Raw genomic sequence first — 12,438 nt, 5'->3', positions numbered from 1 at the left:
CCTTTTCCCCTTTAATTCTCTTCCCCATCCCCTGGGGGCGTGGAGGGTGAGCAAGCGGCTGTGTGGCATTTAGTTGCCGGCTGGCCTAAACCATGACAGTTGGAGATGGTGGGGGGCACATATTGCAGTGAGCACAGTAATGTAGATTAAACATGTGGAGTGTCTGCGTGCTCACTGTCCAGAAATAGGCTTGCCAGAAGTTTATTTTAGCAGGCTATAAGACAAAGCATTATTTTATACAGTGTCCTCTTTATGCTGTAGTGGGTTTTTTTTGTGTTATACTGGGCATAAATGGCTGGATTTTGGTAGCAAGGGGCTGCAGTATGGGAGGAGGCCATGAACAGCCAGTTCTGAAACAAATGGAAAGAACCCATTGTGAGCCAAACTTTCAAAGAATCAGAGAAGCATATGGTGCCTCTGCTTAAACATATTAAGATAGGGCAGTAGCCAATAGGTGAAGGAGGGGCTCCACACGGGAGCAGTGACACCCTCAAAAGGGACTGCGGCCCATGGTGGAACCCACCCTGGAGCAGAGCAGTAAGAAGCAAGGAGCAGTAGAGGAAGATGAGTAAGAAATAGGGAAGGGCAGAAAGAAATGTGCTGAACTCAATCTCCTGTGCTGCCTGTCACCTCGTTGAAGGAATTAGAACTGATTGGTTTAATGTGTGGCAAAAACAAGGGGAGTTGAGATTCGGGGTGGTGGATGATAAGTGTCTGGCTTATAGTTGACCCTGGGGAAGGGGGAGAAAAGGTGTTTCCCTAATTGTTTGTTTCACTGTTTTCTTTCTTTCTCAATATCAAAATCAGTAATTAAAAGTTCATGTTACTTGACAATAAACTAAATGAATTAAAATTCCCTGAGTTGAGATTATTTTGCTTGCAGCAGGTTTTCATCTACTGTAGAAGTAGTTTTACATTCTACAGTAAATACATGGAAATTTCACAGTAAAATCTTTTTGTCTGCTATTGCGTCTTGGACCTCTGGAACTCCTAGGTTATCTTAGCCCAGTGCAATGTGTGGGTGTCCTGGTTTTAGCTGGGACAGAGTTAGCTCTTCTTTTTAGCAGCTAGAAGAGCTCTGTGTTTTGGTTTTACTCAGAGGCTTTCTCTGAGAAGAATGTTGATAGCAAGCTGATGTTTATAGTTTACTACTACCGCTACCAATATATATATATGCAGATATGTACAAGGATAAACATATACAAACGAGTGATGTACAGTGTAATTGCTCACCACCCCTTGACCGAGGCCCATCTCGTTCCAAAGCTGCAATCCTGAAACAGATAAAGCTCAATACTGCAATCCCGGATGAACGGGAGGCCCCAAGACAGAGAGTGAGAGAGAGAAAATACTCTGAGAGCCCGAAAGTGAGAGTCCCGGAAGGGCAAAAGCCCTTCTTTCCGGCTGACCCTCACTCTTATACTGGGCATGACGCTGCATGATATGGAATACTAATTGGCCAATTTGGCCCTCAATCTTAAGTTCAGGTACAAATCGTAAGGAGAGTCGTGGACCCCTTGTCCCGGCTATGCTCCCCCCTTATCCTGTTGTGCTCCTGCACACTGGCAAGAACACGGCAAGCTGAAAAGTCCTTGAGGCCTCAATGCCAACTATAAACATCAGTTTGTTATCAACATTCTTCTCATAAGGAGTCCCAGACTGAAACCAAAACACAGAGCTCTTCTAGCTGCTAAAAAGAAAATCTCTATCCCAGTCAAAATCAGGACAATACTGGACGCGATCTTACCAAATTTTGTTACTTTGTATGTTACACTATATAGATGTTTGGGATTATTCAATGAAGTCATGAAGTGTTTAGGGAAGATCACTGTTACTTATGTTTCCATTGTACTTTTGCAGTATTCCTATTCTTCTTACTGCCCATCGCTTCCTCAAACTCCTATCCCACCAAAGATATGTCCCCAATGACAGACTATAATGGAACTCTCTAAGAGTTATAACAAAGAGTGGAGATGTTCTTGGTGTTTGGTGGAATTAATTCCAATGCACAGCATTCTATTCTGGATGTACATATTTAGATCTCCCTTTGCAATTATGCTTATGTTTTCCACTGAAGTCAGGAATTCTAGGATTTTGAAAAGACAGACAAGTATTTCCATTTTAAGGTTTTTTTTAATTGCTGGTAATTAAACTGGCAGGACTTTCTCAGTTTCCAAGAAGGTTAGAGTGGGTCTTGCAGAAGCAGAAACCACTGTCATCTGTTTGTAAGTTTCAGTGCATGAATGTTTGGGAGTAATGTGATTGTTCTTCTAGCATATAGCTGCTAGTCTCTGAATGAGACAAACTTCCTAACAACAGCTCCCTCCTGAGTAATGGAAAAGCCTAGAGACATTTGAAACAGTAGTAATTTGTCAGAAGGTTGACTGTAGCATTGATAACAGCAACCTGCAAGTTACCTAGATAGGACTTTCTTTGAATCAAAATTGCCTTGATGCCTCTTAAATGTTGAGTTTTAGGCTGCAGTAATCATGGAATTTCTGGAAATCATTAAGTCATGTGATAGGAAGCTTGATGTTAATATATTTTCAGAAATCACTGAATAGCATTTCTGTAAAAACAAAACAAAAACCCTCCCCAAACCAACCAAATAGAGAAAAACAAAACAAAACAAACTCCTGCCTCTTTCCTTCTCCTTTCCTTGTTTTTCTTGCAGAATTTTCTAATGCAAAAGATCATTCCTGAACCATGGAGGTGCTGCAGTGTGATGGCTGTGATTTCCGAACTTTGTCCTATGAAGACCTAAAAGTTCACATTCAGGATGTTCATACTGCTTTTCTGCAGCCAACAGATGTCTCTGAGGAAAACCCTAGCCAGCCAAGGTCTGGCTCCATGAATGCTAGCAACCAGACTGAGATTGAATTTTCTGCTGCAAAGGATGAATTTACAATTGCAGATGAAATAGCAGGTAAACCTTAACCCTAAGCCTCTATCTCACATATGACTTATTTCAGTGCATTTTAATTGGGATTTTTAAAAACTGTTATCTTTATCACTATGGTAGTGAAGTGAATGATATTTAGTTACAGCTATATTTTTTCTGTAAATGCAAACGTGTGGATTTGTAGTCTTGCTATTTTTCCCATGCTTCTTCATATTGCTTCTTTTCCTTGCTTTACACCATCGTGAGCTCTAGAAGAGTTTTGAACTTTATTAGTGTACCTTTTTATTTCAAGAAGCGTATTTTGGAAATTGTGTATCCCAAATTATGTACCATCTGTTAGTTCTCTGACTGTTCTCATATGCACAGGTCTAATCATAAATAAGCGAGGGAATCCTGGTGTGATTAATGTGTTCAGGATGTGTGTGCATTCATATGCATACAGGGTAGATGGAGGGGAAACTGTCTAATTTTACTTATTTACATATTTACTTTTTAATTCTTATTTTAGGGAAAAATACAACAACTCAGATGGGGACTGGAAGTTATTATAACCAGAGCCAAAGTTTTTATGGTCAACATATGGCTCCAAATCCTAAACCAACCAACAAGTTTTTCCAGTGCAAATTCTGTGTGCGTTACTTCCGATCTAAAAACCTCCTCATAGAGCACACTCGCAAGGTTCATGGAGCTCAAGTTGATGTGAACTCAGTAGGGTCACACACTGCTGGATCCTTAAATTACAACATCATAATGCACGAGGGATTTGGTAAAGTTTTCTCTTGCCAGTTCTGCACCTACAAATCACCAAGGCGTGCAAGGATTATTAAGCACCAGAAAATGTATCACAAAAATAATCTGAAGGAGAGTTTAATTACTACCTCTGCTGTATCTGAACTGACATCTGCCTCTGCGCCACTGCAGGAACCCTGCAAGGAATTGCCTGCAGAGGTGGTAGAACGGAGCATTTTGGAGTCCATGGTCAAGCCTCTAACAAAGTCCAGAGGCAACTTTTGCTGTGAATGGTGCAGTTACCAGACACCTCGAAGGGAGCGCTGGTGCGACCATATGATGAAGAAGCACCGCAGCATGGTAAAAATACTATCAAGTTTGAGGCAGGAACAAGACAGAACCAGTGTGCCTGATGTGCAGAGTAAGAGTGCCCAGAATGCCTCCCCAAACTCTAATTATATCTCTACGAATATGACAGGATATGATAAGTTGAATGCTGATGTCTCAAACTTCAGAAGCTCTACAGGCAATTCCCTTATCAGACCCAACTCTTCTATATCCTCTAAGTTTTCTTCTGTGTCTTATCCTCAAATGAAATCTAAATTATCTCACAACTCGGGCATAGTTAAGTTATCTGACAGATCCTGCTATGGAGTTGCTGACGTGACAAATTCTTCTGCTGACTTGGAAACAAACAGCATGCTAAATGACTCCAGCTCAGACGAGCTAAATGAAGTGGACAGCGAGAATGGCTTGAACTCTCTGGACCACCAGACTTCAGGAATATCTGCAGAGCAACTGATGGGATCTGATGGCAACAAGCTGTTGGAAACGAAAGGGATTCCCTTTAGAAAATACATGAACAGGTTCCAATGTCCTTTTTGCCCTTTCCTCACAATGCACCGCCGAAGCATCTCCCGTCACATTGAGAATATCCACCTGTCTGGGAAGACAACTGTATACAAATGCGATGAATGCCCTTTCACCTGTAAGAGTTTCTTAAAGCTTGGAGCTCATAGGCAATGTCATGCAGGTACAACATCAGACTGGGACACTGTGAATTCTCAGAGTGAAAACATTGTCTCCTCTTTGAATGACAACACAGTTTCTTATGAAAGTGGAAACATAAATGGAAGTAAGTCAGCTGGGATGACAGAAACAGTGCAGCAGCAACAGCAGCAGTTGCCTCAACCCCATTCACAGCATTCTTATAAGTGCACAATGTGTAACTATTCTACCACTACTTTGAAAGGCCTCAGAGTTCATCAGCAGCACAAGCACTCATTTTGTGACAACTTACCAAAATATGATGGACTGCCATCCAACATGCCACAAGAGAGTGAGTCAGATGCTCTCACCTCTGTCAGCACAGTGAAGAAAAGCCAGACCTCAATTCTTGGTCTCTCGTCTAAAAATAACTTTGTTGCTAAGGTTGCTCGGAAAGTGTCAAATGACTGCCCTTTGGATCTCTCACCAGTGAAGAAAAGAACTAGAATTGATGAAATAGCGAGCAACCTGCAGAGCAAAATAAACCAAAACAAACAACAAGAAGATGCTGTGATTAATGTAGTGGATGATGAGGAAGAGGAGGAAGACAATGAGGTGGAGATAGAAGTGGAATTAGACAGAGAAGAACAACAAACAGAACCAATGGTGGAAGTTTCTAGTTCTTATGCACCCCAGCAAATGTGGGGGAGAGAGACTAATGATTCCCAGAAGGATGCAAACTTCAGAAACATGCATCATGATTATAATTCCACTAATGGAGCAGAGATCGAGCTCACTTTATCTGAAGATGAGGAAGATTATTTTTCTTCAATTAACATGAAAGACCAACAGAGCCCTAATGCCTCTCTTCTGGGAAGCCAGCCAAATATGTATGGCCCTGATCAGAACAATGAAAATATGGAGATTAACGACTCTGACAGGCTTTACTATTGTAAACACTGTGATTTTAGCAACAAATCTGCCAGGAGTGTTAGCACCCACTACCAACGGATGCACCCCTACATAAAATTCAGCTTTAGGTATATCTTGGATCCCAGTGATCACAGTGCAGTATACAGATGCCTTGAGTGTTATATTGACTATACAAACTTTGAAGACTTGCAGCAACACTATGGAGAGCATCACCCTGAAGCTATGAATGTACTGAACTTTGATCAGTCTGATCTGATCTACCGCTGTCACTTCTGTTCTTACACTAGCCCAAATGTTAGAAGCCTGATGCCGCATTACCAAAGAATGCATCCAACAGTGAAAATTAACAATGCAATGATATTTTCAAGCTATGTTGTTGAGCAGCAAGAGGGGCTAAACATAGAGTCTCAGACACTGAGAGAGATCTTGAATTCTGCTCCAAAAACTATGGCAACCTCCACCCCCGTGGCTCATGGGACTACTGTGTCAGCAAGTTTTAACAGAAGTGCCACAAAGAGTTTTAGTCCTGAATGTGAAAATCAGAAGGCACTTTCAGTCAATTCTGTGGTTGTTTATGACTGTGATGTGTGCTCATTTGCAAGCCCTAACATGCATTCAGTTCTGGTGCATTATCAGAAAAAACACCCTGAAGAAAAAGCATCATATTTCAGAATTCAGAAGACCATGCATATAGCTTCTGTTGACAGGGGCTCTGCCCTGGCTCAAATGTCTTTTGAGATGGGGGTGTCTGTCTCCTCAAAACTGTCCAACTTGGCTTCTCAACCTCAATCTCCTCTATCACTGCCCCCAGATCTTGCTCCTGAACTCTACTATTGCAAACACTGTTCATACAGCAACCGTTCAGTTGTGGGAGTGCTTGTCCACTACCAGAAAAGGCATCCGGAAATAAAGGTCACTGCCAAGTATATCAGGCAGGCATCCCCTACTATGACAATGATGAAGGCTGGTGAGCTGCCACCTGGGATTCAGAAACTGCCAGTGTCAGTGCAGCAGTTGAGCCGGGGCAGTTCTGAGAGCTCTGTGAATCTCCTTGAGAATGAAATGTTCTTCTGCCAGCACTGCAATTATGGAAACCGGACTGTGAAAGGTGTGCTCATTCATTATCAAAAGAAGCATCGTGATTTCAAAGCCAACGCAGATGTGATTAGGCAGCATACAGCCACCATTAGAAGCCTTTGTGATCCTAACCTGAAGAAATCATCTGGCAGCATGCCTGCTCACACCTCCAGCACTGAACAGGACAAGACAAAGCTGAGAGCCCTCAAATGCAGGCAGTGTAGCTACACATCACCTTACTTCTATGCATTGAGGAAGCATATTAAGAAAGACCACCCAAATCTGAGGGCCACAGTCACGTCCATTCTGAGATGGGCATTTTTGGATGGCTTGATAGAAACTGGTTATCACTGTGAATGGTGCATTTATTCACATATGGAACCAAGTGGTTTGCTTGTGCATTACCAAAGGAGACATCCTGAACATTATGTTGACTATACATATATGGCAACTAAACTCTGGGCAGGTCCGGATCCTTCCTCTCCTACCCTAGTGATGCCAACAGAGGCAAAGACCTACAAATGCAGAGACTGTGTTTTTGAAGCATCTTCCATTTGGGATATTACTAATCACTACCAGGCTTTTCACCCTTGGGTTATGAATGGGGATGAATCTGTATTGTTAGATATCATTAAGGAGAAAGATGCTGCTGAGAAAATTAGCACACAACTTAATGAAGTTAAGGCTAGGATTAATTGTGAAAACCAGGTAACATTGCAGATGGACCAGGATGTGGAGGACCACAGCCTTTCCCAGGAAAAAACTATTCAGCTGACTTCTGCAAACCCTTCCATCTCCTCCACTCCATATCAGTGTACAGTTTGCCAGTCTGAGTACAATAACTTGCATGGCCTCCTGACGCATTATGGCAAAAAGCATCCTGGCATGAAAGTGAAAGCTGCTGACTTTGCACAGGATATAGACATTAACCCAGGGGCTGTGTACAAGTGCAGACATTGCCCATACATTAACACACGCATTCATGGTGTCCTCACACATTACCAGAAACGGCACCCATCAGTAAAGGTCACTGCTGAAGACTTTGTGCATGATGTGGAACAGTCAAATGACATCGCCCTGAATGACATAGAAGAGACCAGTAGGATTTTCAAGCAAGGCTATGGTGCATACCAGTGCAAGCTATGCCCTTACACCCATGGCACACTGGAGAAGCTCAAAATTCACTATGAGAAATACCATAATCAGCCTGAATTTGATGTTTTTGCTCAGTCACTGCCAAAGGTGTCTGCCTCAGTGGAGCCAGACATGGTAACTGAAATCAAGGCCTCCCCAGAAATTGCTGCTGATGGTATTGGAGAAGTCTCTATCTCAGCACCTCATTTCTCCAGTTCTCACTTAGTGTCTCACACAGTGTTCCGGTGTCAGCTCTGCAAATACTTCTGTTCTACCCGGAAGGGGATAGCCAGACACTACCGTATCAAACATAATAATGTTCGGGCACAACCAGAAGGCAAGAACAACCTCTTTAAGTGTGCTTTGTGTTCCTACACCAACCCTATCCGCAAAGGGCTTGCAGCACACTACCAGAAAAGACATGACATTGATGCTTACTACACTCATTGTTTAGCAGCTTCCAGGACAGTAAGTGACAAACATAATAAAGTGATCATTTCATCTCCTCCCAAAGATGACACTCCTCAGCTAAGTGAGGAGCTGAGGAGGGCTGTGGAAAGAAAGAAATGCTCGCTTTGTTCCTTTCAATCTTTCAGCAAAAAAGGTATTGTGTCCCACTACATGAAGCGTCACCCTGGTGTTTTCCCTAAGAAGCAGCATGTGAGCAAGCTGGGAGGTTACTTCACTGTTGTATATGCTGATGAACATGAAAAGTCAACTCCAGCTGAGGAAAGGAATGACTTTGAAAAGTCTGAGGTGGAGAGCGAGACTCAGGAAACTGAGTGGCTTCCCTTCAGATGCATAAAATGTTTCAAGCTATCCTTCAGCACAGCAGAGCTGTTGTGCATGCATTACACTGACCACCACAGCAAGGATTTGAAGAGAGACTTTACCATATTGGGAAGTGGCATCTGCTCTCATAATGTTGTCTACCAGTGCAAGCATTGTGATACTAAATTGCATAGCATGGCAGAGCTGACCTCACATTTAAATAGTCACAATGAGGAATTCCAGAAGCGTGCCAAACGTCAGGAGAGGAGAAAACAGCTTTTGAGCAAGCAGAAATACACAGATGGTGCTTTTACAGATTTCAAACAAGAGAGGGTAAGGATCTGTGTGTCTGGTCTCCTTCTCTGCTTCCTCTCCCCAGGGAGAAAAACAAACCAAAAGCTGTTCTTCTATACATTAAGAGGCTCCTTATTACTAATACCCACTTGTATGTTCTCTTTGACAGCCCAATGAACACAGGTTAATGAGTGACTCAGTGTGTCAAGGGGCTCTATAAGTCAGTTACATATTCTGTAATTTGGTGATATAATACAGAATATTCTGTAACATGTTCTGTACATTCGGCAATGTGCACTTGCAGCCCAGAAAGCCAACCGTATTCTGGACTGCATCCAAATAAGTGTGGCCAGCAGGTCAAGGGAGGTGATTCTGCCCCTCTACTCCACTCTTGTGAGACCCCACCTGGAATACTGCATTCAGCTCTGGGGTCTCCAACACAAGAAGGACATGGAGCTGTTAGAGCGAGTCCAGAGGAGGGCCACGAAGATGATCTGAGGGCTGGAGCACCTCTTCTATGAAGACAGGCTGAGAGAGTTGGGGCTGTTCAATCTGGAGAAGAGAAGGCTCCAGGGTGATCTTCTAGCAGTCTTCCAATACCTAAAGGAGGCCTAGAAGAAAGCTGGAAGGGGACTTTTTACAAGGGCATGTAGTGATAGGACAAGGGGCAATGGCTTTAAACTGAAAGAGGGGAGATTTAGATTAGATATAAGGAAGAAATTTTTTACAATGAGAGTGGTGAGGCACTGGAACAGGTTGCCCAGAGAAGTTGTGGATGCCCCATCCCTGGAGGTGTTCAAGGCCAGGTTGGATGAGGCTTTGAGCAACCTGGTCTAGTGGAAGGCGTCCCTGCCCATGGCAGGGGGTTGGAACTAGATGATCTTTGAGGTCCCTTCCAACCCAATCCATTCTATGATTCTATGATTCTGCTTTAATTTCCTTCATTATTCTCCTATTTCTAGGCTCCATGGGAAGCTCTACTCCTTTCAACTCTTTCCTTCAGGATTTTCCCTATCTTTCTTCCTTCCTCCCACCCTTATGGCTGGCTATCTGTATCTAGCCTATTGCAAGGCTGCTGTTTGCTTTCTCATAAATTCTTTAGCAAATGTCCTATTCTACTGCTCATCAATATACCTTGAAATAACACATCAATTTCCTTCTCAAGCTTATCTATTTCAGTATATTTTTTTGATAAAGAACCTGATGTTTATGTGTATCTATCCAATAACTTCAAGCTTTGGGCAAGTGTTCCTGTGAACAAAAGACCAAATTCTACTACTCTTTTCTGTACCCTTCTCCCCATCTGGAGTAACTACTTGCTGTAGAAAAGCATACAATTGGGCAGGGGGAAACCATGAAAGAGCATGGTTTGGTCTTGTAAGTTAAAACTGAACGGTCTTATAGGGGACTACTATTATGCAGAAACTCAAGGTTTTTCTTGTGCACATGTCCTGTCCACCTATTTTGAGGGCTTTAATAGAAGTCAGCGCAAATTTAGGTTGAAATTTTGCATGATAGCATGTTGTAGTGGGTTGACCTTGACTGGATGCCAGGTGCCCACCAAGCTGCTCTATCACTCCCCCTCCTCAGCAGGACAGAGGGGGAAGAAAATAAGATGGAAAAGAACTCATGGATCAAGATAATCCACGATAAGTTTAATAAAGCAAAAGTAAAGGCCGCATGTGGAAGCAAAGGATAACAACAGATTTATTCTCTACTTCCCATCAGCAGGCAATGTCCAGCCACTTGCTGGGAAGTAGGGCTTCAGTATGTGTAGTGGTTGCTCTGGAAGACAAGCATCGTAATAACAAATGCCCCCCTCCTTTCTCTTAGCTTTTATTGCTGAACAGACATCATATGGTATGGGTCAGCTGTCCTGGCTATGTCCCCTCCCAAGATCTTACCCACTCCCAGCCTACTGGCCTTTAAGGGTGAGGGGGGGAATGTTGGAGAGACAGCCTTGATGCTGTGGGAGCACTGCTCAGCAGTAGCCAAAACACTGGTGTTATCAACACCTTTCCAGCTACCAATACAAAGCACAGTACTATGAGGGCTGCTATGGGGAAAATTAACTCCATCTCAGCCAGACCCAATACACATGTGTATACTAAATGTAATTTCCCTTAAGGTGCAAAATCTAGTCTGGGTATATTCCTAAAAGTGATATTTCAGAAACATGTTTCAGTATTACATTAATATAACTGATTAATACTCATGTGCTTCAATAGGCTTTTGGACACTTGGAAGATGCTTCAAAACTTAAGGAGAGGAAAGTAGTTGGCTATAAATGTAAATTTTGTGTGGAAGTTCATCCAACGCTTCGAGCCATCTGTAATCATCTCCGTAAGCATGTCCAGTACGGGAATGTTTCTTCTGTGTCAGCTACAATAAAGGTGAGAATTCTGTGAACTGACAGCATTTTCTATTTGATATTAAGGCCTAACTGAAAGCCTGTAGAGGGCTCCCATGGAGTCAAATAGATTTTGGAATGGATATTCTGAACAGTTAAGCATGATATTCTAACTGGTTATGCAGTTCTCCTTTTCTTGCTGCAGTGACTACTCAGCAAAATCTCATTCTGCAGTCCTCAGAATGTGACCTAAAGCATGCCTATTTCATGACATCAACTGTATGATGTGTAAAGTAGCTGAGTCCTTCAGAGTCTAAATGGTTCTACCTAAGAGCTTTCATTGTCCTTCCACTGACCTTCCTTTAGCTTATCCAATACTACTGATGGAATGGGATGCTTCCCTTCTATCAAATGATTCCTGCTCTTTCTCTACTTCTCAAATAGAGTTTATGTGAGGTCAATAGCATCTTTTGAGCAAGTAGATATTAAACAGCAGGGAACAAAAACTAAAATCCAAGACCCAAAAAACATGATATACATATACTTTTCAGTTTTAATGTTGCTGCAAAATGCATGCTATACTAATTAACACTTAGGAAAGGGCTCAGGAGATGGGTTATTTGTTTTTAATGTATATACATATATATATAATTAAAGACTAGGCTCTCTTTATACAGAAAGTCATTAGTGTAATATGGTAGGGATACCTTTAGAAAGTGAATGCAGTGGAAAACCTAGATATTAAAATTAATACCTAGGAGAGACTGAAGGGCAGAAGGGAGAAAGAATTGATGGCTTGGGGGGGGTATGTGTTTTTTAGCAGGAAGCTGAAGATTCTTCAAGCACAACTTTGGAGGGTTTTGAGGGAGCCAAAGACCCTGGCACTGTGGAATTTACAGAAGCTGAATCTGGAGCATCCTTGGAAGATGAAACCAGGCCTGGGGGCTACCACTGCAGCCAGTGTGACCGAGTTTTGATGTCTATGCAGGGTCTACGATCTCATGAGAGGAGTCACTTGGCTCTGGCCATGTTTACCCGGGAAGACAAGTATAGCTGCCAGTATTGCTCCTTTGTCTCTGCTTTCAGGCACAAGTAAGTTATGGTTTGTTTTCAATAGAAGCACAGACTAGCATGACTGTTTTTTATGTTGGTTGACATTGAAGGAGAGAATACTCGATTTCAAGCCATGTTTTTCTCTTTTTCAGGATTTAGGTATTTTCTATACCCCCAAACTTTTTGCCATTGCCCATGACTATAAAAA

The 12,438-nt window shown here is 42.4% G+C and overlaps 1 protein-coding gene across 3 annotated transcripts in view; it reads left to right on the top strand.

The window, feature by feature from the left end:
• The first annotated feature begins 2,706 nt into the window (after positions 1 to 2,706).
• LOC147526212 (zinc finger protein 462-like) overlaps positions 2,707 to 12,438 on the top strand; it is a 98,257-nt gene continuing 88,525 nt past the window's right edge. The window contains exons 1-4 of one of the 3 annotated variants that reach the window (XM_086630219.1): positions 2,707 to 2,926; positions 3,411 to 6,295; positions 11,056 to 11,220; positions 12,166 to 12,269. In XM_086630219.1, the coding sequence (XP_086486345.1) occupies positions 2,707 to 2,926; positions 3,411 to 6,295; positions 11,056 to 11,220; positions 12,166 to 12,269 (3,374 nt within the window). Of the gene's footprint in view, positions 2,927 to 3,410; positions 8,867 to 11,055; positions 11,221 to 11,997; positions 12,270 to 12,438 lie in introns of all 3 variants that reach the window. The other 2 variants (XM_086630218.1, XM_086630217.1) reach the window with 2 other exon arrangements.

Source organism: Tauraco erythrolophus, chromosome W (genome assembly GCF_009769465.1).
Source record: "Tauraco erythrolophus isolate bTauEry1 chromosome W, bTauEry1.pri, whole genome shotgun sequence".
NCBI classification, from domain to species: Eukaryota; Metazoa; Chordata; class Aves; order Musophagiformes; family Musophagidae; genus Tauraco; species Tauraco erythrolophus.
The sequence above is the reverse complement of the archived record's forward strand: the minus strand, read 5'-3'. Positions and strand labels throughout refer to the sequence as shown.